The 24,500-nt window shown below is 45.6% G+C and overlaps 1 protein-coding gene across 1 annotated transcript in view; it reads right to left on the reverse strand.

Annotated features, from left to right (window-relative positions):
• The window catches only part of LOC138289829 (alcohol dehydrogenase 1-like), a 183,499-nt gene that overhangs the window by 22,567 nt on the left and 136,432 nt on the right, over positions 1 to 24,500 (reverse strand). The window contains exons 5-6 of the mRNA XM_069230199.1: positions 7,181 to 7,400; positions 6,108 to 6,368 (exon numbers count right to left, since the gene is read on the reverse strand). Coding sequence (XP_069086300.1) covers positions 6,108 to 6,368; positions 7,181 to 7,400 — 481 coding nt within the window. The remainder of the gene's footprint in view (positions 1 to 6,107; positions 6,369 to 7,180; positions 7,401 to 24,500) is intronic.

Consider the following 24,500-nt stretch of genomic DNA (forward strand, 5'->3'; position numbering starts at 1 on the left):
TTGAAAATTTGATGAAGATTTGTCAAGTGGCACCAAAGTTATTGGCAAATAAATGCTCTTCTTATGGAAACTAGGTCCTAACTATAACTATGTACTGGCGACTGCCAGTAGGTTATTTATACATATATATATATATATATATACACACACACACACACACACACACACACAAATATAGTAGTAGTAGTTACCTTATTGCATGATTACTTAAAATCGTTGCACAAAATACAATTAAACTCACACTCACAGAAGATATATGTAAAATACATCTAGTCATACTGTATATTATCATAAAATTCTATGCTCAGAAATTGAAAGTGCAAGAACCTAGTTTATTTTCTATCTATCAATTCATTTATCATATTCTAACCTAAAATCTGGTATCACATATGGTATAATAATAGAATTCTTAAGAGTGAAAGTGCAAATGTCTGCGCCAATGTTCCCATCCATCCATCCATCTTTCTCCACAAAGGAAATTGTGTCAGCTCATGTATCATAAACTGGAGTGCAGATCCTACCTCTTGAGGGAGTCAAATGTTGCACAATATTCTATCAGCTCATTGGCCGTAAGGCGGTGGAGCTAAGCTGAGATTGCACAACTATCATATTAGTTATCATATTGCACATTAACATGTATAACTAAAATCCATTAAATTGCATGTCATAATATAATGTAAACCACCAATCTCATTAATGTACATATATTGTCATAGACAAGTTAAATGAAATATAACTAGAAGGAGAGTGGTAAAGTTTCAAAGTCGACACCCTGAGACTTGTCTGCAGTACCAGAACGACTATCATATTGCACATTGACAAATATATCTAAAATCCATTAAAATTACATATCATAGTATCGTGTAAACCACCAATCTCATTAATGTGCACATATCATCTTGACAAATTAAGCAAAATATAGAGTGAAGGGTGGCAAAGTTTCGAAGTAGACACCCTGAGATGTAACTGCAGTACCAGAGCATTAACACAGAGACCCGTGTCATCCAAATAAAGCTGACATTTAGGTAGAGACAAGATAAGACAGCAGTACCAGAGCATTAGCACAGAGACCTGTTTCATCCAAATACAACTGATGAGACAGAAAATGAAAAGGAAGCTACATAAAGCAAGAGGTGATAGGATATAATGGAGAAAGCGATGAAACTAGCAGGTGAGAGTCCCCTGACTTATCTGCAGTGCCAGGGCCTTGAACACAGAAGCCAGAGCCATCATGAGTATGAATAGAATTAGTATGGAGGTAGGAGCCATTTAAACAAAACAGTTTGTTTGTGGCCACACCTCCCCTGTTGGTTCCTGCCCTTTGCTGGCCCCGTGCAAGCTGTAAAGCCTTTCTCACTCTTGTAAAACATTTCCCAAGGCAGGCCAGTTCCATATGGGCCACTGCAGTAAATATGTACTTGATAGCTTCTTTGCATAATCTCAGGCCGTATTTCAAGAATAAGGGTTTTAATAGTTGACGTCTCTCTAAGGCCAAGCATGGACAGCAACATACAAGGTGTATTATTGATTCTGTACGGTATTTGCACAGGGTACATTCTTGCAAATAGCCCTGTGAAGGCTTCCAATTGTGTCCATGGTCCCAGACAGGGAGAGTTAAGAGACGCATTTGCAAGATGCTTTTGAACGCATAGACTCCCAGTGCTGCTTTCATACACGGTTGGCCATTAGTGGTTGTGTAAGACTCAGCTAAACCCTCAGCTCCTCTAATGTTCCGGATCGTGGCAATGTCTCTTTCACTTGAAGCTTGCACACTCAGCTGTTTCAAGGTCTTTTTTAGCAGAGCATTCATTATAAGGGTATCTGATATGTGGGAGGGAGCCAAGTTGAAGAGTTCCTCGGCGTACCTAAGATAGATGGCATAACTGCTTTATTCATCTTTAAAGATTACTTTCAAGGACCCCTTCAAACTGTAGGAATTGGCCCAGGAAATGCAATGGTAAAGCTTAGTTATGTCCATTTTGCATTTTATACCCATTCTTACTTTGTCAAATTCAAGGCGTATCCCTGCATCTCTAGTTGGTTTAGGAATCTGAAATATCCTTTTATTGGCTCTCATCTGGCAGTTCTCCAGCAGTGTTGTCAGCCTGCCGGGATATGCAGGGTGACCATAGGAGATTGCAGGTAATAGTTTTGCCTTAATTACTCTCCTGATTGCCTCTGCTGTCGGTGATTTGAGCTGATGCTGGAGTTTTGCTAAAGCATATGTGATTCTTTCGGCTTTAGCTGTCAATGACGCTGCCTAGTATGTTATTTTCCCCGTGTTTGATAACTCAACTCTGAGATAAAGATAGTTGTCTTCCATCTCTATTTTAAAGGGCCGAGTTTCCAATCTCTTTGATGTTTTTTGGCTTGACAACCAAAAACCAATATGTTGGCTTTTGCTGCATTTGCCCTTAGTGTGTTTTTTTCATTGTAGCTGTGTAATATGTCCAGGCCCCCTTTCAAACCTATCCAGTCTGAGCGAGCAGGACCAGGTTGCCCACATATTCGATTATAGGGAGCACAGTCTGACCCAGTTCGGGGGAAGTGTGTTTCCTCTGAGTAACTCCGCGCTCTGATCAGCCGTGTACAGATTAAAGAGAATGGGGGCGATAACACAGCCTTGCTTTAAACCTTTGTTGGTATAGATTTTCTTAGTTACATGTGTATTTGTGATCTTGATACGCACCCAGGTATCAGAGTAAAGTGCAATTATAGATGCTAGCAATTTCCTTGGTATCCCCCAGGCCGCCAGTTTGTTCCAGAGAATGTAGTTCTCCACAGTATCAAAAGGCATGCTATAATCTATAAAGCAGGCAAAAAGTGGCTGGGCTGTTGATGTTAGTGCTTTCTGACCTAGGTGCGAGAGAGCAAGTACATTATCTAGGGTGGATGAGCTATGTCTAAAGCCGGTCTGATATGTAGGTATGATGTTATTTTCAGGAATCCAGTTTTCAAGCTCTTGAAGCAGAACCCTTGCACAGGCGTTGCCATCCACAACTAATAGGGCTATTAGCCTATAATTTTCAGGAAGAGTGGTGTCTCCCTTTACGTAAATTGAGTGTAATATTGAACCTTTTCAGGCCTCTGGGACCACACAGTGATGTAAACAGTCATTAAATAGAGCAAAGGTTCAGCTCAAAAGTATTGATCTTCTCTGAATGTGCTCTCTGGGAGGCCATTCGGACCTGAAGCTCTGTCACGCCTAATACTACGAAGCACCACTTTTACTGATTTTACAGTGACAATTAGTGCAATATTTTCTAGGCCGTCTAAATCATGTTGCAATCCAGTGGTACAGTGGGCATCAACATACTCTGGGTCCACATGGAGATTTCCTACATGTCTTTCCCAAACACAGGCAGGGATCACATTAGCCTTACTTACAGATGCATGTAGCAGAGAGTTGACATAGTCCCAAAATTCCCTGCTTTTGCTAGGTGGCAACAGTGCATATAATCGGTTCCAGCATTCTTCAATCTCCTTTAGCTTCAATATACATATAACACCCTTGTACTCTTTCCTTGCCTGCCTTCTAAGAGCTTCCACTGCAGGGGTTTTGTTCCTCCTGTATCGCCTTTCTACCTACCTGCATTTCTTTTTGCCCTGTATGTTCCCTAGTTGCTAACAGCTTGTCAGCTTTTTTGCCTTTTGCAGTAATGAATGTAATAAACAAAGTCAACACATCACTGCAGATGAAAAGTAATTAATAGACTAGAGCCCTGTTAACAGAAACAGACTGGGGCCACTGAAGCATCCAGCGCTCTGGTCAAATGCTATTAGCCTTTGAACAAAGTAATCCCTAAGCACATGCTTCATAGGCACAAGTGGAAGGGTACAAGTACTAGGGACATGCTCCAGGGGAGTGTACAGCTGTGGAAAAGGTGGGACAAAGAGCAAGGATTGACCACTAGCAAGCAAGGATTTTTTAAGGACACTGAAACAAACCAGTGAAAAAGCAGAGACACCACAAAGAAGTATAGAAGTCTATATACTAAAGTAAATACAAGAGGCCTCGAATGCTCGACCTAAAAAGGAAGAGTATGGGGCGTTAGAACCCCCCCCCCCCACCACCACCACCACTGTAGCAGCTTGCGGGGTGGGGGCCAATGGGGAATTCTGCAGCATAATCCTTAAGATTGTTGTTTATGGCTCCTTTAACTTTTGATTGGTGATGCTGGCCTCAAAAGAGAAGCTTATAAATACCACTGCAAGCGAATAGCATGATGATGCTTCGATGGACATGAAAAGAAGGAAGAGATGGAGAGAAGAATGGATGGGAAGTAGGACGGTTGGGTAGAAGGAGTGCTGGATGTGTGGAAAGACAATAGGTGAATGAATGCATGGATGGTGGCTATATAGATGAAAAAAGTTACTGGATGGCAGGGGAGAAGGAAGGATAAAATGCTAGATTGGTGCATGAATGGATGAAGAGAAGTGTAGAGGACAGGACAGACAGAATGACGGATGGATGTACGGCTGGACGGATGGGTAGATGCATGTATGGAGGCAGCAAATGGACAGGATGAGAGAGGGATGAATGAAAATTGTGGTTGGGAAGAAAGGTGGGTGGATGAAGAGAAGCGTGGATAGGGATAAGGTTAAGAAGAAGGAATGATGATTGGTAGCGGGGTGGGTGGATTGAGAGGTAGGAGGGTGGATAGACTGGTGAGACGGAAGGATGAATGGAGATGTGGCTGGATGAGAGGCAGAAAAATGGATGGGTAAATGGATGGAAGGAAACAAGAAAGGAAAAGGCAAAAGGATGGAGATAAAATATGCATAAGCACATGATTAAAGTAAATAAGACGAAGGTGAGAACAATGTGAGAAAGACAGAAAAGCTTGTAGCAATAGATGGATCAATGGACTTAATCAAATATGGAAAAAAAGCTGGAGAGAAGGAGGGAAGATATCACTCAACAAGAAAACTAGAAAGAAAAAAATGAAGTTAAAATTACTGAAAATACTGAAACATGGAGGGAAAAAAGGGAGGAGATAATGTGGGGAAAGTCAGAAATAAGGGGGAGAAATGAAAGAAATGAAAGAAGAAAAAGAGATAAAGAAGAAAAGAAAGAAAATAGGAAAAAAAGATGGAAAAACCACTGGAAGCCAAAGAAGGAAGCAAGGAAACAAGGGAGTAAAGAAGGAATGAAGTAAAGAAATAAGATAAGGTGGAACCAGACTTGGATTGCAAAAGATGGAAAAGATAGAAATAAAAGAGAACACAAAACTAGGAAGAAGATTAGGTATAAGAAGGAAATAGATGGACAACAGTTAAGATGGAAAGAAAGATTGAACAATGGAAAATAGGACAGAAAGTGACAAGAAATAAAGAAAAGGAAAAAAGATGAAAGAGAAGGAAAGATTGAAATGGATTTTAAAGGTAGAAGAAAAGAAGGAATGAAAACGGAAAGAAGAAAACATCTGTAAAGAAGGTTAAAATAAATACAAAAAAAATGAAAGACTGGGGTCTCCTGCAAATGTCGATGGGGTTGATAAGCCTCGACTTGTGTGTGATTCCCCATACACAACTTTCTGTATAACCTACGGCTTTTTAATATCATTTATTTCAAATCTTCTATACAGTGCAGTGTGACCCATTTCTTCAAGATTCTCTTTTTGTAGAAGTGACCCCTTCAACATCTCTATTGTGTGTCAGCTGCACTAGGCGACTCTTGATGAGTCTGCTTATTTAATGAGTGCCCATGCAGAACTTTCTGGAAAGCCCCTACCTTTCAACTAAATTGTTTGAGAATTGAAGTGTAGATTTCCCTTTAGGGCTACATTATTTTGAGAAATCTATTGGTCGGGTAGCCCCCAGTGCCAGGCTCACTCACCTCAGTTCTCAAACAGTTTGGTGCCAATTGGGTTAGGGTTCAAAGTGGGACATATTTAATTCTGGCTACCTCCTTACTGATATGAAAAAAGAGGCAAACAGATTACAAGAGACAAAGTAAATTTTAAAAAGTCCACGTTACAGCAAAACAGATGGTCGGGAGAGCCAATCGGTGCCCAAACATACCTAGTCTCAGACAACTAACTTTATGTTTGTATTCTACCACTTGGATGATTGACTGGATACTGTTATGTTTCCCATTTACCTACCATTGAGTTAATGTGGCCGATGCACTCAAAGGCGTAGTCCACTCCACCACCTGTCAACTCAATCAGCACCTCATGGATGGGCTTGGTATTGTCCTGTGGGTTGATGCAGTCAGTGACTCCTAATTCTTTGGCTTTGGCAAACTTTTCTGGATTAATGTCAACACCAATGATACGGGTAGCTCCAGCAACTTTACAGCCAATCACAACTGATAGCCCTATTCCGCCCAAGCCGAAAATAACACACGTAGAACCTGGTTCAATCTGCAGGAGACAAAAACACACACAAACAAAATGAATATTCAGGCTGGTGTCTCTATGTCAGGTCACAGCATGGTCTGTCAAGCAGGACACAATCTACTTATAGATTTCATTTGTATCCATCTTGTTTTCGCTTTTCTTAATGAAAACAGGGTCAGATGTATAAATCCATTTTATGACAATAAACCTTGTAATGCACAAAATCGTAGGCTTTGCGATTGAATAATAACTTTACTGCTATTTACTGAACCTAGTTTGCAGGTTGGGAAAAGTCTTTCCAACTAACAAAGTGGATTCTATGACCAATTCCAAATCGAAATTAGGAAGGGGTGTTCCTTGCAAAACCTTTCCCTTTATGAATGGTGTTGACCGTCTCAGGGAGAGCAAGCGTTGCCTGCTTCTTCTGATGTTTTCACAAGCAGCAAACTTTTTTTTTTTTAATCATCACCAATTTGTTTAAGGAACGCGGTTGCCTTTTAAAAAATTGTTTTTGTTTTGGAAAGCAAATGCTGGGCCGGAGGTCTGCTGTCTCTCTTGCAGACCTCCATCCATCTATTGCAATGGCAGTCAATCATAGGGGGTTGCAAATTGAGCCCTGCATAATTAACACTAATTAGGCAGGTCATTTTGCGATATCCTGTGATTGGACAATTCATGGCGCCCCATAGGTAGCTTTGAAAATGGCACCCCTATTCCCAAACCAGTCAGTGTACAAATTGCACATCTCTGGTTTGTAAATCTCACCTAAGGTTTTTGATATGGCAGCTTTTAGCGGTAATATGTGTTCATTATAACTTAAACATTACAATATTTACCTTTGCAACTTTCACCGCAGATCCGTATCCAGTGGAAAAGCCACATCCAATCAAACAGACTTTTTCAGGGGGAGCAGAGGCATCAATTTTAGCCACATTAGCGTCACTCACAACCGTGTACTCGGTGAAGGTGCTGGTGCCAATGAAGTTGTAAATATCCTTGCCTTTACAGCTGAACCTGCTGGTGTTGTCCTCCATCAGTCCTGTATTGTTTCCTAGTCTGTTAAATAAACAAGGACAACTTATTTTGTGAATGCATATCACATTACATTTCCGAGCATCCGAAAGGTGCAGCAGTAGATTGAAAATATTTAACGCGGATAGCAAGTCCTTATAAGGTGGCTAGAGGAGGAGGTGGTGTACTATCAGTATATCAATTTTTTCACTTCGAACTATAAAAAATAACAGTTTCAGAATAGCGACAACCACTAAATCATCAAGGTGCGTATTTATAAGCAAGTATAGGTTTACTATTCTTAACTTCACACATATGTAAGTTTGGCACGGGTTAGAATGATTTGGCCAAATCCACTCGACTAGAATTGTGAAAAATATACAGCAGTATTGCACAACTCTAATTAGGAGGAATCTGCTTTTACATTTTGTCCAAAAATATACTGCTTTTCTGTTTGATTTGTAAGACTTTTAGCTGCATTTTTTAAAGTTCTTGAAGGCTCTGTTGAAAATAAAATTGAATTTCAGATGACAGATGCAGACTTTTATAGAAAGACAGTCGGCTTATATGTTGCATAATTCCCTCTTTATCTAAAAAGGCAAATATTCAGTTTATTAATCAAATAAAAACAACCACGCAGATAAGTGGGTGGTAAGACCACAAGCAATACACAATTGAAAGTTGGCTTGAAGTGTACATTCAATGAGGTGAATGAACTTGAATGAATGAACTTGGCATTTGTAAAGCGCAACACCCACCTCGAGAGGCATCTGATGGTAACAACACTGAAACAAAAGAAAGAAACATGTCCCTCTGGAAAATAAACACTTAAGATTAAGTGAGCAGCCATGTTGTCAGAAACTATCTTAACGTAGTAAGGTTGTCAGCTTGCTTTAAAGTGAGCGGAAGATTGTACCATGCCTTTGCCCCATGGACAGATATAGACCTGCCCCCTCTAAATTGTAGCCTAAACTTCGGAATAGGTCAAAGATTATGACAGGCAAATCCTAATGTTCTCAGTGCCGGACAGGGTACAAAATGATCAGAGAGGAAATGCTGACAAGTAAAAGTTCAATAGGAATCCATTTACCAACTGGTAACTAATGCAGCAATTTGTACCACCTCTAGCTTCTGGATGAAATAATTAGGCAGGCCAAAGAGAAAACTACGGCAGTAGTCGAGTCTTTAGGGGATCAGAGATAAAAAGAGATAGAAAGTCGACAAACATCTTTAGAGACTTAATCAGAGAAAGACATACCACTGGCACAGTATTTATATGGGGGTAAAAAGACAATTCATTATCAACTTTGACTCCCAAGTTCTTTACCAACTTAGTAGGGGGGGCTGTAATGATTGTCTGGCCACGATTCTGACATGGAGAACTGGCTGTTCTTTCCAAAAGGTAATATTTCAGTTTTATCGGCATTGCCCTTTAGGACATTTTCATTCATCCATGTAATAGCTTCCAAAAGGCAGTTTTTAAAATTTTGTTCAGAGCTGGTGGAATTCTTGTCAAGAGTAAGAATAAGTTGCATATCACCCGAGTAAGACATGGTGGAGTTACCAAATGATTTGATTTGAGTAAAAAGAGGGGACATATACACTTTGAATACAATTGTTTTAAGTGACGAACCCTGGGGGACACCATATGTAAGCAATTTCTCCTTTGATCTAAAAAGCCCCATCATGATAACTTGCTTTCAGTTTTCTAAAAAGATTGAAGCCAGGCCAAAGCACAATCACAAATCCCTATTTCTACAAGAGAATGAAGGAGAATATCATTTCAAAGCCTGTCAGAGGCCACCAACATATGTAAAAGAATCAGCAAGCATTATTTCCAATAACATCAGATTAAGGTATTCAGTTTCTTTGAGTAGTGCGGTCTCAGTGGAGTAAATCAGTTTGAAAACAGTGCAGAAGGTTATGTGATTCTAAGAAATTGACCAGTTGGGTGATAACCAGTTTTTCTAATACTTTTACTGGTAACAATGTAAAGAATGGTCTGTAGTTAGGCAGGACCTTTGGGTCAGCACTGGGTTTTTAAGCAAAGTCTTATCTAAGGCTGACATCCAATTATCGGCACAAGAGACAAGAGGAGTGATTGATTAAATAAGGCATTCAGAATCGGATTGATAATCTTATTACCCTTCTTTAGCACATGCATTAAAAAGAGGTCTAAAGGGGATCCAGATTTACATTTCAAAATAGACTGTTTAGACTGCTCCAAGGTGATGGTACTAAACTATGTGATAGGCATACATGAATACTACAAAAATGTTATTACAAACAGCTGACTGCACATGTCAGTCTCCTAGCCATAGTGTTCTTGGCCTTAGGAGCATTTCAATGGATAAGTAGAATCTACATCATTGGTTGGATAAGTATGTGCGAGAAAGTACTCCACACATACTTATCCAACAAATATTTGAATCTTGTACACTGGGGCACTGTTGTTCAGGCCCCAATATGTGCTCTGGGCCATAAAACATGACAGATTTGTCTAATCTCTGATTGGCGTATTTGACTTACCAGTAAGGACATAGTATATGGTGTAGAACAATTGAACAATGGCATGGAAAAACTAAATTTCAATTGTGGACTGCAGCATATGTTATGCCATCCAATAGTCTGACAAAGAAAACATCGTTCAAGACCTACATGTGTAGCCTGACTGCTGAAGGCATTGCTTTTGCAACTCCATCCCGGACTTCATTGCCCCTCTGGCTATCGACTCCAACCACTACATCTTCCCTAGGGACCTCAACTTCCAACTAGAGTACCCAAAGATTGTCACTCCACCTCCACCCTCAAGAACGTGAACATCATTGGCCTCTCTCAACTCATCAATGTCCCCACACACAGCTCAGAGCACATACGACCCCCATCTTCTCCAACAGTGACAGAACCAAATTCTCCCACACCACCGAGGTAACATGGACTGACCACCACATCGTCCAATTCAATATTGAGGGATGACCGGAAGCAGAATCAAGGAAACCACCTGGATCCCCACCCTCGAAGAAGCAAGACCCTTCACCGCAGACACACTCAAAGACACACACCGAAGACACTTCACCAACTGGTTCTCCTCAGCAGCCAAACCCATAGCCCCCCTGAAGTGCACCATCAATAAAAAAACCACCAAGCAGGCCAGGTGGCTCACCCCAGAACACCTAAGCCTCAAATTCCACTGCAGGAAACTAGAATGACACTGGCGCAGCAACACGACCCCCCACCAACCTCAACTCCTTCAGGACTGCCCTCAACAGCTACCACAACATCAGGGAGACCAAAAAAGAAGCATTAAAAGCCCCCATCGAGTCCAGCACCAACTGTGCCAAAGAGTTTTTCAATATTGTCATCTCCTGCTCATCTGCCACAGAGAACACTGTCCACCCTTCCCAAACCCTCTGCGACACACTCTCAGGCTTTTTTTACCAGAAGATCTATATCTACAGCAACTTCGACCCCCAGCCCACTGACCTCGACCACGTCTGCACCCCAACCCACAACTCGCCACCCCACCGCATCTTTGAATTGAAACATCACTCCACTGAAGACACTATTGCCATCATGACCTCCATCCACTCTGGATCCCCAAAGGACCCATGCCCTCACCGCTTCTACAACCTAGGAAGAGCAGCAATAGGAGCCGCCCTCATAGAAATCCTCATCTCCTCCATCTCCACAGCCATCGTCCCGACGCCTGGAAGCACACCGAAGTCAAGCCCCTCTTGAACAAATCCTCAGCTCACCCTAACGAGCTCAAGAACTACTACCCTAACTTGCTCCTCCCTTTCCCTACCAAAGTCTTAAAAAAGGCCATCAATCGCCAGCTCACGGACTTCCTCAAAGACAACGGCCTGTTTGACCCATCCCAAACTGGCTTCCAGGCCAACCACAGTACAGAGACTGCCCTGATTGCAGCAATCGACAATATCAGACATTCAGACACCTCCTCGGCATAGGAGGAACAGCAGCCCTCATCCTCCTCGACCTGTCTGCGGCCTTCAACTCTGTCTCCCTCTACACCTTCATCACTAGAGCCAGGGGCGTCGCACACAGTTTAGGAACCACTGGCTGTAGTTTTATTGTGTCTGAACTGGAAAGAGCTCAGTGGTTCCCAAACTGTGTGTGGCACCCCTGGCTAGTTTTGATGGCAGACCAGGGAGCCGCGGCTCCCAGTTTGGGAAACACTGCTCCACAGCATTGGCATCCAAGACAATGCACTCTGATGGATCTCCTCCTTGCTCTCTGGCCTTACGCAGAGAATCCTCCTACCCTTATTCATCTCCGCACCCAAAGACATAATCTGTGGAGTTCCACAGGGCTCCTCCCTCAGCCACATCCTCTTCAACACCTACATGGCTTCTCTGCCCGACATCACATGCACCACAACTTTAACATCATCTCCTATGCCGATGACACTCAGCTCGTCCTATCCCTCACAGACGACGCCTCCACCACACGAAGGAACTTCCAAAACAGCCTGACTGAAATTCGGACAAGACCAAGAGCCTCATCTTTGGGAAAAAGCCCTCCCCCTGGGATGACACATGGTGGCCCGCCTCCCTAGGCCCCTTCCCACTCCTACCAACATACATGCAATCTCTGCATTATCCTGGATACCTACCTCACAATGAAACAACAGATCAACGCAGACTCTTCTTCCTGCTTCCACATCCTCTGCATGCTCGGCAAGATCTTCCGATAGATACCCATCGCGATCAGGAAGTCAGTAACCCAGGCCCTCATCTCCAGCTGCCTCGAATACGGTAACGCCCTCTACGCCGGAACTATAAAACAGCTCCTTAACTGCTTCCAGATCATCCAGAACAAAGCAGCAGGACTCATCCTCGACCTCCCCAGAAAAAACAGCGTCTCTCCCCACCTCAGGGCCCTCTACTGGCTCCCAGTCCAGCAAAGATGCCACTTCAAGCTCCTCATGCATATCTACAAAGTCCTCCACGACGTCAGACCTGCCTATATCAACAAACGCATCACACTGCACCGACACATCAGAGAATTCCGCTCAGCCTACCTAGCCCTGGCCTACTTCCCCCGCATCAGTTGGGAATGCCTCTGTGGCTGCTTTTTCTCCCACCTAGCTGCCAAGTTTTGGAACAACCTCCCCCTCCACCAGTACACCTCCCCTCCTCTGGAAGACGTCAGAAGACGGCTTAAGACTTGGCTTTTCAACCGCCACCATCAGCCGGCCATGGCTCGCTGACCCCTCCCCCATCGGCTGGAGACCCCCGGGGTGGCAGGTTCAAGCTCTACAAATCTCTGTGATTGATTGATTGAAAAGAGGTATGGGGAAACTACGCCTAGGGTAGGCAGGGTCCCCATCAGAAGAAGCCGGGGCAAGGGTAAACCCAGGGAGTTCCCTAAAGGGCCCCAACCTAGTTACCAGGGTGAAGATTCCCATCCCTCAAGTGAGAAGAAGCCTGTGGATCTCTACAGGGAAACCTGCTGAAAAGGGTCCCCACAGGTGTTATGCATGTGTTCAGGAGGGTCACATGAGGAGGGTTCCCAAGTGTCCCAAGTGGACACCAGCACCCTCTGGTTCACAGTCAAAGGGTTTGGAAGGGGTAGTGCTTGGGGAGGAGTTGGTTACAGGAGAAGAGTGGGAGCCAGCTGAGATGACCCTAGTCTCACTAGGAGACAGTGAGATGGTTCGGGAGGACCCTTGTGTCTGAGAACACTATGAAGTACAGGGAGTGGGTGACCATCAATGGACAGAGGGTGGAGGCTCTGAGAGAGACTGGAGTCAGTGTGACTACTGTCAGGTGTCACCTGGTGTCTGACAAGCAGGTGGTCCCCAATGTGCTTCACCAAGTAGTTGCTGTAGACAACTCTGAGTGCCTGTTCAAGGTGGCACAGGTTCCCTTTGAATGGGGGGGTCGCAGGTTCCTTGAGGGTACCTGTGAGTCAAACCATACCTGTTGATTGTCTGCTAGGTAACGACCTGGAGGATTCCCCTTGGTGTGAGATGGAACACCAGGCGCACTTGGAGATGTTGGGTCTGTCTGGGTGGGCATGTGTGACCACCCAGTCTATGGCAGCCAGTCAGGGTGAACAGTGGGACCTGGAGCCCGAAAGAGTTGGGGCAAAGACTGCGGGAAACCCACCAAGAAGTTCCCACAGTTCAGGTGGAGGCTGAACCTGATGGGGATGCCCCAGGCCTATAGAGAAACAAGGGGCTGGACTGGGGGATGTGACTGAGCTGACCCATTGGCATCAGGAAAGGGGTCCCACCAGGGAAGAGTTCTGCGAGGCACAGAAGACATTCCCTTCTCTTGAGGGTCTGAGGCGGCAGGCTGCTGACCAGGCAATTGGCAAGGAGTCTGGATCACATTAGATTTACTAAAAGGATGACCTCCTGTATAGTGAGTCTAAGGTTACTGAGCCTGGGGCAGCACGAGTGATGGTGGTACCCCAGTACGTAAGAACCTTCATAATGGGTCTGGCTCATGATGTGCCTTTGACAGGACATTTGGGGCAGGACAACATTTTTGAGAGTATTGTAACCCATTTTTACTGGCCCCAAATGTGCAGACACTCTGAAGCATACTGTAGGTCTTGCAAGACTTGCCAGGCAAGTGGCAAGAGTGGAGGGACTTGCAAGGCTCTCCTCCAACCATTCCCTGTTGTGAGCACCCCTTTTGAACATGTGGGAATTGACATTGTGGGGCCTCTGGACCCCAAGACAGCCATGGTCAGCAGGTTTATCCTGCTCTTGGAGGACCATGTCACCGGGTACCCGGAGGCCATCTCTCTGAGGTCAGTGACACCCCCATGGTGGGCTGGGCATTGATGGAGATTTTTACTCTCATGGGATTCCCCAAGGAGATGGTTATCTGACCAGGGTACCAACTTCATATCTATTTATATGAACTTCTGTGAAAGATATGCAGGGTAACCTACAAGCTCACCACTCCTTACCACCCCCAAGAAAAAGGGTTGGTTGAAAGGTTCAACAGCACCTTATAAGGCATGCGTATGGGCCTGTCAGAACCCATGAGGCGTAAGTCGGACGTCCTTTTACCATGCCTTTTCTTTGCATACAGGGAGGTACTGTATGGGCACCCTGTGAGAGGACCTTTGAATCTGGTGAAAGAAGGCTGGAAAAAAGCTCCCAATAGGCCCCCAGGACGTATGTAGCTACGTGTTGGCCTTCAGGAACCAGACTGCATGCTTCAGGAAACCCGCTCAGGCGAACCTTGAAGCAAGCCAAGAGGATATGGAACAATCGCATGACTAGAATACCACTCTGGTTGAGTTTCAGCCTGGTCAGAATGTGTGAGTCATGGCCCTAGTTGAGCCTTGTGTTCTCCAGGACAAGTGGACTGGGCCTGTTGACGTGGTAGAGCGCAAGAGTAATGTCACCTATCTGGTGAACATGTAGACTCCCAATGAATCCTTTAAGGGTCCTACATGTGAATCGCCTCAAACCACATTTTGAAAGGCCTGAACTGACTATGCTCTTGGCAACAGATGATGGAATGGAGAAGGAGCGTGAACCTCTTCCTGATCTCCTGCCTGCCCAAGAAAAAGCTGGGTCTGTGGAGGGTGTGAACCTCTCCCCAACACTGCCCCTGGAACAGCAGAGGGGTTGTCACCAGTTGCTGGGACAGTTCACCTCTCTGTTTTCCTTGACCCCAGGGGTCACCCATTGAGTACCTATGATATGGACACTGGGGACAATCCACCTGTAAACCACAAGATCTACAGGGTGACTGACAAGGTTAGAGCCAGCATCAATGATGAGGTTTCTAAGATGCTAGCCTTAGGGGTGTTAGTGTTCTCCAGCAGTCCTTGGGCGAGCCCCATGGTCTTGGTCCTAAAGACTGCCTCCCCAGGTGCCACTCCTGAACTTAGGTTCTGCGTGGACTACCATGGACTGAACGCCGCCACTAAGAGTGATGCGTGCCACATCCCCAGGGCTGATGATCTCATAGATTGGCTAGGAGCTGCCAAGTTCCTCAGTACGTTTGACCTAACGTCCAGGAAATGGCAGATTGCCTTGACTGATGGGACCAAAGAGAGGTCAGCATTTTCAACTCCAGAGGGGCACTACCTCTTCGGAGGGAATGCCCTCTGGGCTGACGAATGCCCCTGCCACCTTTCAGAGGTTGGTCAACCAGGTTTTGACTGGGCTGGTGGATTTCATCGCTGCCTACCGCATGGCATTGCAGTGTTCGGTCCAGCTGGGAGGATCACCTCTGCAAAGTGCTAAAGGCCCTGCAGAAAGCAGGCCTCACTAATAGGGCCAGTAAGTGCCAAATAGGGCAGGGAACAGTGGTTTACCTGTGACACCAGGTGGGTAGTGGCCAGGTCAAAATTGATGCTATTCTGTCTTGGGGACCCCCAAAGACCCAGACAGAGGTGAGAGCCTTCTTTGGTCTGACTGATTACTAAAGGAGATTTGTTAATGGGTATGGCATCATTGTTGGCCCCTTGATAGACCTGGCTTATAGGAAGCAGCCCAAGAAAATTATGTGGACTGAGGCTTGTTAGACCGCTTTTGATGCCCTGAAGGCAGCCATGTGCACGGCTCCCGTGCTGAGGGCACCCGACTTCTCCAAGGTGTTCATTGTGCAGTCTGATGCTTCAGAACATGGTGCGGGGGCAGTTCTAGCACAGCTAAATGAAGAGGGCCTAGATCAGCTGGTAGCTTTCATTAGTAGGAGGTCACGCCCCAGAGAACGGAAGTGGAGTGCAATTGAGAGAGAAGCGTTTGCTGTGGTCTATGCACTGAAGAAGTTAAGATCCTACTTGTTTGGGACTCACTTCCAGGTTCAGACAGACCACAGGCCCCTCGGATGGTTAATGCAGATGAGGGGTGAGAACCCAAAACTGTTGAGGTGGTCCATCTCCCTATAGGAAATGGACTGTGCGGTGGAACACCGCCCTGGAACAGAACACACCAATGCTGATGGTCTTTCAAGATTCTTCTGCCTTAGTGATGGGAACTCGCAAGAGGTTGGGTAGTTCTCCCCACGTTCAGCTGGGGGGAAAATGTGATAGACCTGGCATCCTTGGTGTGATTTCCACTGTCTTTTTGCCTCTGCTTCCTGTATTTCTGACTGTCTGCTGGATTTCGTTCTTGCTGGTGTTTAGTACTCTAGGCACTTTACCACTGCTGACCTTTGCTAAAGTGCAAGTACTGCCTGTGTAAATTGTGATTATGATTGGTTATCCCTGATTGGCATATTTGATTTACTAGTAAGTCCCTATTAAAGTGCACTAGAGGGGCCCGGGGCCTGTAAATCAAATGCTACTAGTGGGCCTGCAGCACTGATTGTGCCGCCCACATGTGTAGCTGTGTAAGTATCTCAGACCTGCCACTGCAGTGTCTGTGTGTGCAGTTTTGCACTGCCAAATTGACCTGGCAAGTGTACCCACTTGCCAGGCCCAAACCTTCCCTTTTACTACATGTAAGTGATCCCTGAGGTAGGCCCTAGGTAGCCCAGTGAGCAAGGTGCAGTGTATTTAAAAGGTAGGGCATGTACTGGTGTGTTGTACATGTCCTGATATTGAAATACTGCTAAATTTGTTGAGCTGTCACCTGCACGTAAAAGGGCTGTGTCTGTCCCCTCACAATACAGTCTCCAACCCACTAGACTGTGGTTGAGTCAGGGCAAGGAGGAGGCAGCGTCTTGTGCACTACTTTACTTTGATGTTTGCCTACTTCAAATGCAGAAATGAGTATAAGTAGTGGACCCAAAGCCCCAGAATTTTAGAACACTTATAGATCAAGAGGAACCTCTGATACAGAGAAGAGCTGAAGAGCTGTGAAGAATAGAACTGTCCTTTTGCTGTGTGTGCTTTGCTGGGTTGGCCAGCAGTTGCTGCTTCTGCCTGAGAGAGGACGAAGACTAGACTTTACTGTGTAGCCTGCTTGTGAAGTTTCTTCAAGGGCTTGGACTGAGCTTGCTATCTCTTAAGAAGTCTCAGGGATATCAAAGACTAAGGGGGTCATTTCAACTTTGGCGGGCGGCGGAGGCCGCCCGCCAAAGTTCCCCCGCCAGAAGACCGCACTGCGGTCAAATGACCACGGCGGTCATTCTGACTTTCCCGCTGGGCGCTTTGCTTTGCTCCGAATGGAGCCGGCGGAGTTGCTGGGGTGCGACGGGTGCAGTGGCACCCGTCGCGATTTTCAGTGTCTGCTAAGCAGACACTGAAAATCATTATGGAGCCCTGTTAGGGGGCCCCACGACACCCGTTCCCGCCATCCTGTTCCTGGCGGTAAAAACCGCCAGGGACAGGATGGCGGGAAGGGGGTCGGAGTCCCCATGGCGGCGCTGCTTGCAGCGCCGTCATGGAGGATTCCTATGGCCAGGGGAAAACCGGCGGGAAACCACCGGTTTCCCTTTTCTGACCGCGGCTTTACCGCGGCGGTCAGAATTGGCCAGGAAGCACCGCCAGCCTGTTGGCGGTGCTTCCGCGGTCGTTGGCCCTGGCGGTCCATGACCGCCAGGGTCAGAATGACCCCCTTAATCTGCCAGCACTTGGGCTCTCTTGCTGAGACCTCCTGACTTGCCAAGTGGTGCCACATCCAGTCCCTTGGACCCAAGAAGGAGCAGTTGGCAGAACCTAAATGAAAATCCACCCACCTGAGCCGAGCAGCAATAAAATTGATGCAGCGTCTGCACTGATGCAGAAAAATTGACGCAGCACTGGTGAAATAGTTGCATCATTAGCTCAGAGTGGATTTATCACTGCTGTGTATCTGGATTTTCCATGCATTGCCCTTGGGTGTCAAATCTTCAACATCACCACATGGACGAGAGACTGCTTGTTTGAAAATCGAGCTATCCATCTCCTGCGAGGAAAGAATCAACGCATTGCTTACCCAGCAGGGAAAGAATCAACGCACTTCCTCACTTGCGAGTAAGGACTCTACGCATTGCTTGCTTTTCTGATGCACCCTCGCCCCTACAGCTTTATTTGTGATGCATACCAGGTACTTTGTAATTAAATAACGCATCCATTGATTCTTATGGATTAAGACTCTTTTTTAACTTTAAAACATGAAATCTTTACTTGTGTATGATGGATTTTTGTTGTTTTGGTCTTGATTTGGCTATTTTTCTAAACTGATGTGGAGTTCTTTTGTGGTGTTTTTACTGTGTTACTGTATGTATTTATGTGTTTGTGCAAATACTTTACACATTGTCTCAAAGATAAGCCTGACTGCTGGTGCTCAGCTACCATGGGGGTGAGCTGGGGTTATCTGAGCTATGCATCTCTCTTACCCTGACTAGAGGGAGGCTCCCTACTTTGACAGGGTATAAAGTGACTGCCAACTAGAGACCCCATTTCTAACATCTGGGGCCCAGAAATTAAATATAAATAAATATTTAGGAAACATGGGCCAAAACCAAATGCAATAAAGACTCGCGATAGCAAATTGTGAGTCAGAGAGGTGTCGCTCCGCATTTTGCGACCTCCATTTTTAGCGATGTCGCAATTTGCGTCCTCGCTAAAAGCGAGCTCGCAATTTGCGCGAAGGGTGTGGTCCGATGTCGCAAATTGCGACTGCCTCGCAAATTACCTGCAGGTGCAACATAACAGTTGGGAAACCCACTTCCTGGCTCTTGGTGATGACATCAGATCCAGGAAGTCACCAAATAGAACTGGGGGGAGGGAGGACCACACCCATCCCAAACTGCTGAGCCACACCCAGGGGAGAGGAGCTGCAGCAACCATGGAGGAGACAGTCAGGTCTGGCAGGAGGAGAAAACTGAAATTCTCAGACAAGGAGTTGGAGGTCTTTACAGAAGAGTGCTGCCTGCACCATGACAAACTCTTCGGCAAGGCAGCAGTGAGCTTCCCTGACACTCAGAAGAAAAGAATATGGCAACAAATACAAGAAAAAATCAATGCCATTGGGGTAAGCCACCGCACCCTAGAGGAAATCCGCAAAAGGTGGTATGACCTGCGCTCCAGGACCAAGGAGAGGGTTGCGGAGCGCATGAGGGAGATGAGGGGCACCGGAGAAAACCCATCCACTGTACCACCACCCACAGCCCTGGAAACCATGGTGGAGCAGACACTGGAGCCAGAGGCCGTAGTGGGTAGGGGAGAAGTGGACAGTTCAGCACCTGGGACATCAAAAAGTGAGTACCATGAGATATGCTTTGACACCCACAATGCAGTATACACACTATCCCAGTACACAGCGACAGGCACCACCAGACTAGCTCCATTCCAGTCTAGCAACCTCAAGAATAGTGCATTATGGGCAATGTAGTACAGTGGTTCAAATATAGGCAAATGTTTGTTAAGAGGCATAAAACAGATGTGCGAGACTGACAGTGTATCCCCTATGTCCCACAGGTCTCCCACAAAGCACCCCCAGCAGCGAACACATGCATAGGCCAGACCGACAGCAGGAGGCTGCCAGTGACACAGCAGGGCCCAACAGAACACCACCAGAGTCCATGGAAGATCCAAAGCAGGACATGGAGGCATCAGGGGTAGCACCAGGGCCCAGCCCCACAGAGAGGCGCACAGAGCCAGCAGCTGGAGCGGTGCGCAGACGCCGGCGCAGAGTGCAGTCTGTGCCTCGGGATGATGTCGCAGACGTAGAGTTTGCAGGACTGGAGGCATCACTGGTTCAGGGTCAGCACCTGCAAAACAGACATTTGCAGTCAATATATAGGAATCTCAATAGACTGCAGACCACTAGGACCCAGGGGATGGCAAATGTGGACAGCCAGTTCCAGCACATGAACCAACATCTGGGGAACTTGACACAGGCCATTGAACATTTGGTCACTGAACTTGTGGCAGACAGGGCACAGGCAAGGTGCAGGGAGCGCAACACTGCCGCCCGCTTTGACAGAGTGGCAGCATCCATTGTGCGCCTTGTTACTAACACCACATGCCTGTCAAGGCGTACTGTCAGCCTGGAGGTTGAACTAGGTCATTTTGCAGGGGATGTGGCACGGGGACTTGGCCGCATCAGCCATGCGGTCGACCTAATGGAGACCAGGCAGGCTGCAAGGGGCACCGGAGATACCGCGCAGGACAGCGAGGAGGGCTCGACCATCAGCAGTGTGTCTGCCAGCGACTCCTGTGTGCTGCAGAATAGCAGTGCACGGCAGGGGTCAGGGGACCCACAAGGAATGAGCCATGGTGGCCGCAGTAGGAGGAGGGTGTGAGCCACCAAAATGTACTCTTAATAAGGCACATGCATTTAATGTGTCTTATATGACTTTTGACAATTCAAGACTGTGGCATACATCAATATTCTAATTTTTTTATAGTTTAGAAATAAAAAGGTTTTGTTTGTGTGACTACACAACTTGGCTATGTGTGTCTGACATTAGTGAGTGTGGTCACGGTTCCCACGTACCTGCCAAAGTATAGGGTTGCAATGTGGTTCCGTCTCTGTCTGCCCTCATTTGCGATGCTTCTATCCCCAGGCTGTCGGTGTGGTAGCTCTTGCTTCTCATCCTCCGTGTCTGTGTCTTTAGAGGTGAGATGTAGCCCACGTCTGGTGGCAATGTTGTGTAGGATGGCACAGGCGGCAACTATCTTGCATGCTGTTTCTGTGGCATACTGGAGTGCACCTACACTTTTGTGGAGGCATCTGAATCTTGCCTATAACAAGCCAAAGGTCCTCTCCACTACAGTTCTGGTCCGCCAATGTGCACTGTTATATCGCCTCTCATTCTGATTGGCAGGTGTTAGGTACGGGGTGAGTATCCATGGTCTCAGGGCATATGCACTGTCACCTGTTTGACAAAAAAGGCAAATTTAGCAGGGCATCACAGGGTTACACAGTGACCTGTATGTATGGCTTCAGGGTCTAGTCAGCAATACCTAATAGATATCCATCTCCAAACTCCCCACTTTCTAGGCATTGGTGTATCCCACTGTGCCTGAATATGTATGAGTCATGTGTACTCCCTGGATATTTAGCTACAATGTCTGTAATGACATTATGGGCGTCACATACCACCTGGATGTTTTGTGAGTGGGTACATTTCCTATTGCGGAACACATATTCCAGATTTGCAGGAGGGCAAAATGTATATGTGTCCCGTCCACACACCCTATTACATGGGGGAAGTTGGCAATTCTGTAGAAGTCCAACTTGGTGCTGGTCATTTCTGCCTTATTCCTGGGTAGGTATATATATCTGGACATGTGAGGTGAGTATGGCATCTAGGAAACATCTGAAGAATCGTGAGAGTGCACTTTGGGATACCCCCTGATAGCTACCAGAGGCCAAGAGGTGCAGTGAGCATAGCACTTGCACGTGTGTAGGGATGGCGCTGCCGCACATTGTCTGTCGTTCAAGCTGAGGATTCAGTAGTTCAATTAATTCTAAGATTACAGCACTGCTCAGTCTATATTTGTCATATATCTCCTCCTCAGTTTGTTGAAATAGTGTCTGCCTGGTTCGGTATATCCTCTCCTGTCTCTGCCTCCTCCTCCTCCTCTGCTGGGCGGCCTGGACTCTCCTCCTCCATGCTATCACGTACAGTTTAGCCATTTTGAGTCACCCAGATGCCTTCTGGGTCTCCTTTTATACTTTGGTTCTGGTTACCACCTGCTCTGAATCAGTGGTAATCTGGATGTGCAAAAAGGGCTTTTTATGACTAGTCACAATTTGCGACTGGCTTTTGCATATGGTTTGCGACTCGCAATTTGCGACTTCCTATTTACTGGTCAGACCAGTGGAAACCTCGCAATAGGGCCAGGGGAGCCCGGTGGCTTCACAGTAGTCTCTTCCCCATGGGTCTGCCGGCCTGGGTTTCAGACCGCAAGGCTTGTATTGAGACCCTCAGACCATAGGTAGAAATCTTGACTGAAAGAAGGCAAAGAAAAGGTACCTTCCTGACGAGTGGACTGCTGCAGCCACAAACATTGAAATTTCTCATTTAAAGATTTTCCCAGTGAAACCAACAGCTTCAGAAGGACCTCATCCACTGGCTATCTGGCTTTGAGTGGACTTTGCTGGATACAACCTGCTACCCTGGCCCACTGGAGGATTTTGACTTCCATTTCAGAGACTACATCAGATCTTTGGCCAAAACAACTGCATGGGTTATCCAGCCTCTGTTCCATTGCTGTCGGCCTGAAATTGGACCCAGTCAACCATGAATAGTCACTCCTGATTGATGTTTTAATTTTTATCCGCACTTTTTGACCTCAAATGTTAAAAAAATCATATCTTTGTATCCCCTTATTGGATTTTCATAGGTTTGGTCTCATATTATTTATTAAAATTGCGTCTGTTTTTTCAAATTGGTTGAGAAATGTGTATAGTATGCTATTTTAACCATTTAATTGTTTTGGTACTGTTAACTAATTTGCACACTATTCCATAAGTTAAACCTGTTTGCTCTTTGCCATAGCTAACAGGGGCTCAGTTCGGTTTTTTTTTTAACTTACTTGTTGGACAGAGTTTTGGGCTTACTATTTGGGAAGAACTCAGCTCATCCCCAACTAATAACCGATTTTCTTACAGTATAGATTCACAAGGGAAATTCTGTGGTGTAGGTCACAATGACTAAAAGGTGCTCTCATTGTGTTTCTTTGTTCTTATAACTGCAACTTTGCATGGAGAGGAGAAAACAGGTGTGAGAGGATACACTTTCATATGTTTTTATCATCCACCATTGTGCATATGACTGATTGGTCCTTGTGGACTGGATCATGTCTGATACTGTTTTGTGCTAGGCATTTTAACTGTTGGGGAATAGTCAAATCTTTACTGCCTTCCTAAATTCCAGGAGATGTCAGCTATCTCCTATTTTTGTCAAGAGAGAGTTCCATGGTTTTAATGATAGAACAGAGAAGAAGGCTCCACCATGCTCTGTCTACTTGAAGAGAGGGAGAATCAGTAGAATTGGCAGTCTGAAATCCCAGGGATAAATGCAGAACATATCATCAAAGCTTCTAAAGTTAAAGTGCAAAATTTGCACACTCTTATCAAATTCCTCAACCTGTCAGATTGAGACAGCAATCGCTTTTAAAGTGCTCCTTTTAATGAATTTCAAATTCCGATATCAATGGTCTTTTTGAGATTTAATTGTGTTTCTTGGGATTAAAGCCTAACTTAAACAACAAAGGCTGAGCTGTCCATCTAAGTGGAAATTGCAAGAAGTGGCTTCAGTACATAAAGATATGACTTTAGAAATGACTGAGAATTTTAGCAGGAAGGGGAAAGCAAACAGAGAGGAGAGGTCAGGAAAGAACGAAATAGAAATGATATATCGATTATTGCCCTTATGCCTTTTTCACTCACCCATCAATAAGCGGCTACAGTAAACGTTCTTGTAAGACTCCTCTTGATATGCTGAGCCTGGAATTAATCTTAAAGATGATGTGGTTTGAGTAAATATATTTTATTATAGCAAGGCCCCAGTTCCTCAACCCCTTGCGACCTCAACAGCCCAGGGGGATCCCCAAGGCACCATTTTTAAATCTGCAAACCAGCTCCTTTTCCGAATGGCCCCTCCAGGTGGCCCTGTGCCTGTGCCAGTGCCAAGAGGTCTTCCAACGCTGCTCCTGCTGGAACCGGGAGCCACCTGAGGCTTTCCAGCTGGTACTGAGTGCCCACCGACTACTCTGACCATCCTGCAAAAGAGACTGGTAACTCAACTGTCCAATTTTTAATGCATTTTAAAAGGTGCCTGCCTATTGATTCCTCTGGTGCATAATTACACACAGAAAGACTAACTTTATTTAAACTTTGAAAAGTCCTATCTCAAAAGGTACTTAATGTATATTAAAGATCTTTGTCTGAAGTATTTTTATAAGTTCTGGTCCCCAGTTATTCATTAAGTGTGTGTGGTGCATGATTGGATTTGTGTGTACAGCAAATACTTAGCACATCTCCTGGATTAGCCTAACTGCTCAACCAGCTATCTTAAAAATTTGAGCATTGGGTGGTCTAAATTTTACCTCCGGAAACCAATGTGTGGTTGCCTGGACACCCTGCATAGTGTGCTTAATTTTGCACCCTACATAGAGGGCCAGCCTCCTACAAGGTGTTAGTTAAAGCCTTCTTCTGCAAATTGTTGTTGCCAATGTTGTTCAATGTTGGCAAAGACAAAAAAAACAAGCATTTGTCTTGCCTTTGGCATAGCTGCAGTACGTCTAATCATTACTAGCTGCCAC

This window comes from Pleurodeles waltl, chromosome 1_1 (genome assembly GCF_031143425.1).
Source record: "Pleurodeles waltl isolate 20211129_DDA chromosome 1_1, aPleWal1.hap1.20221129, whole genome shotgun sequence".
NCBI classification, from domain to species: domain Eukaryota; kingdom Metazoa; phylum Chordata; class Amphibia; order Caudata; family Salamandridae; genus Pleurodeles; species Pleurodeles waltl.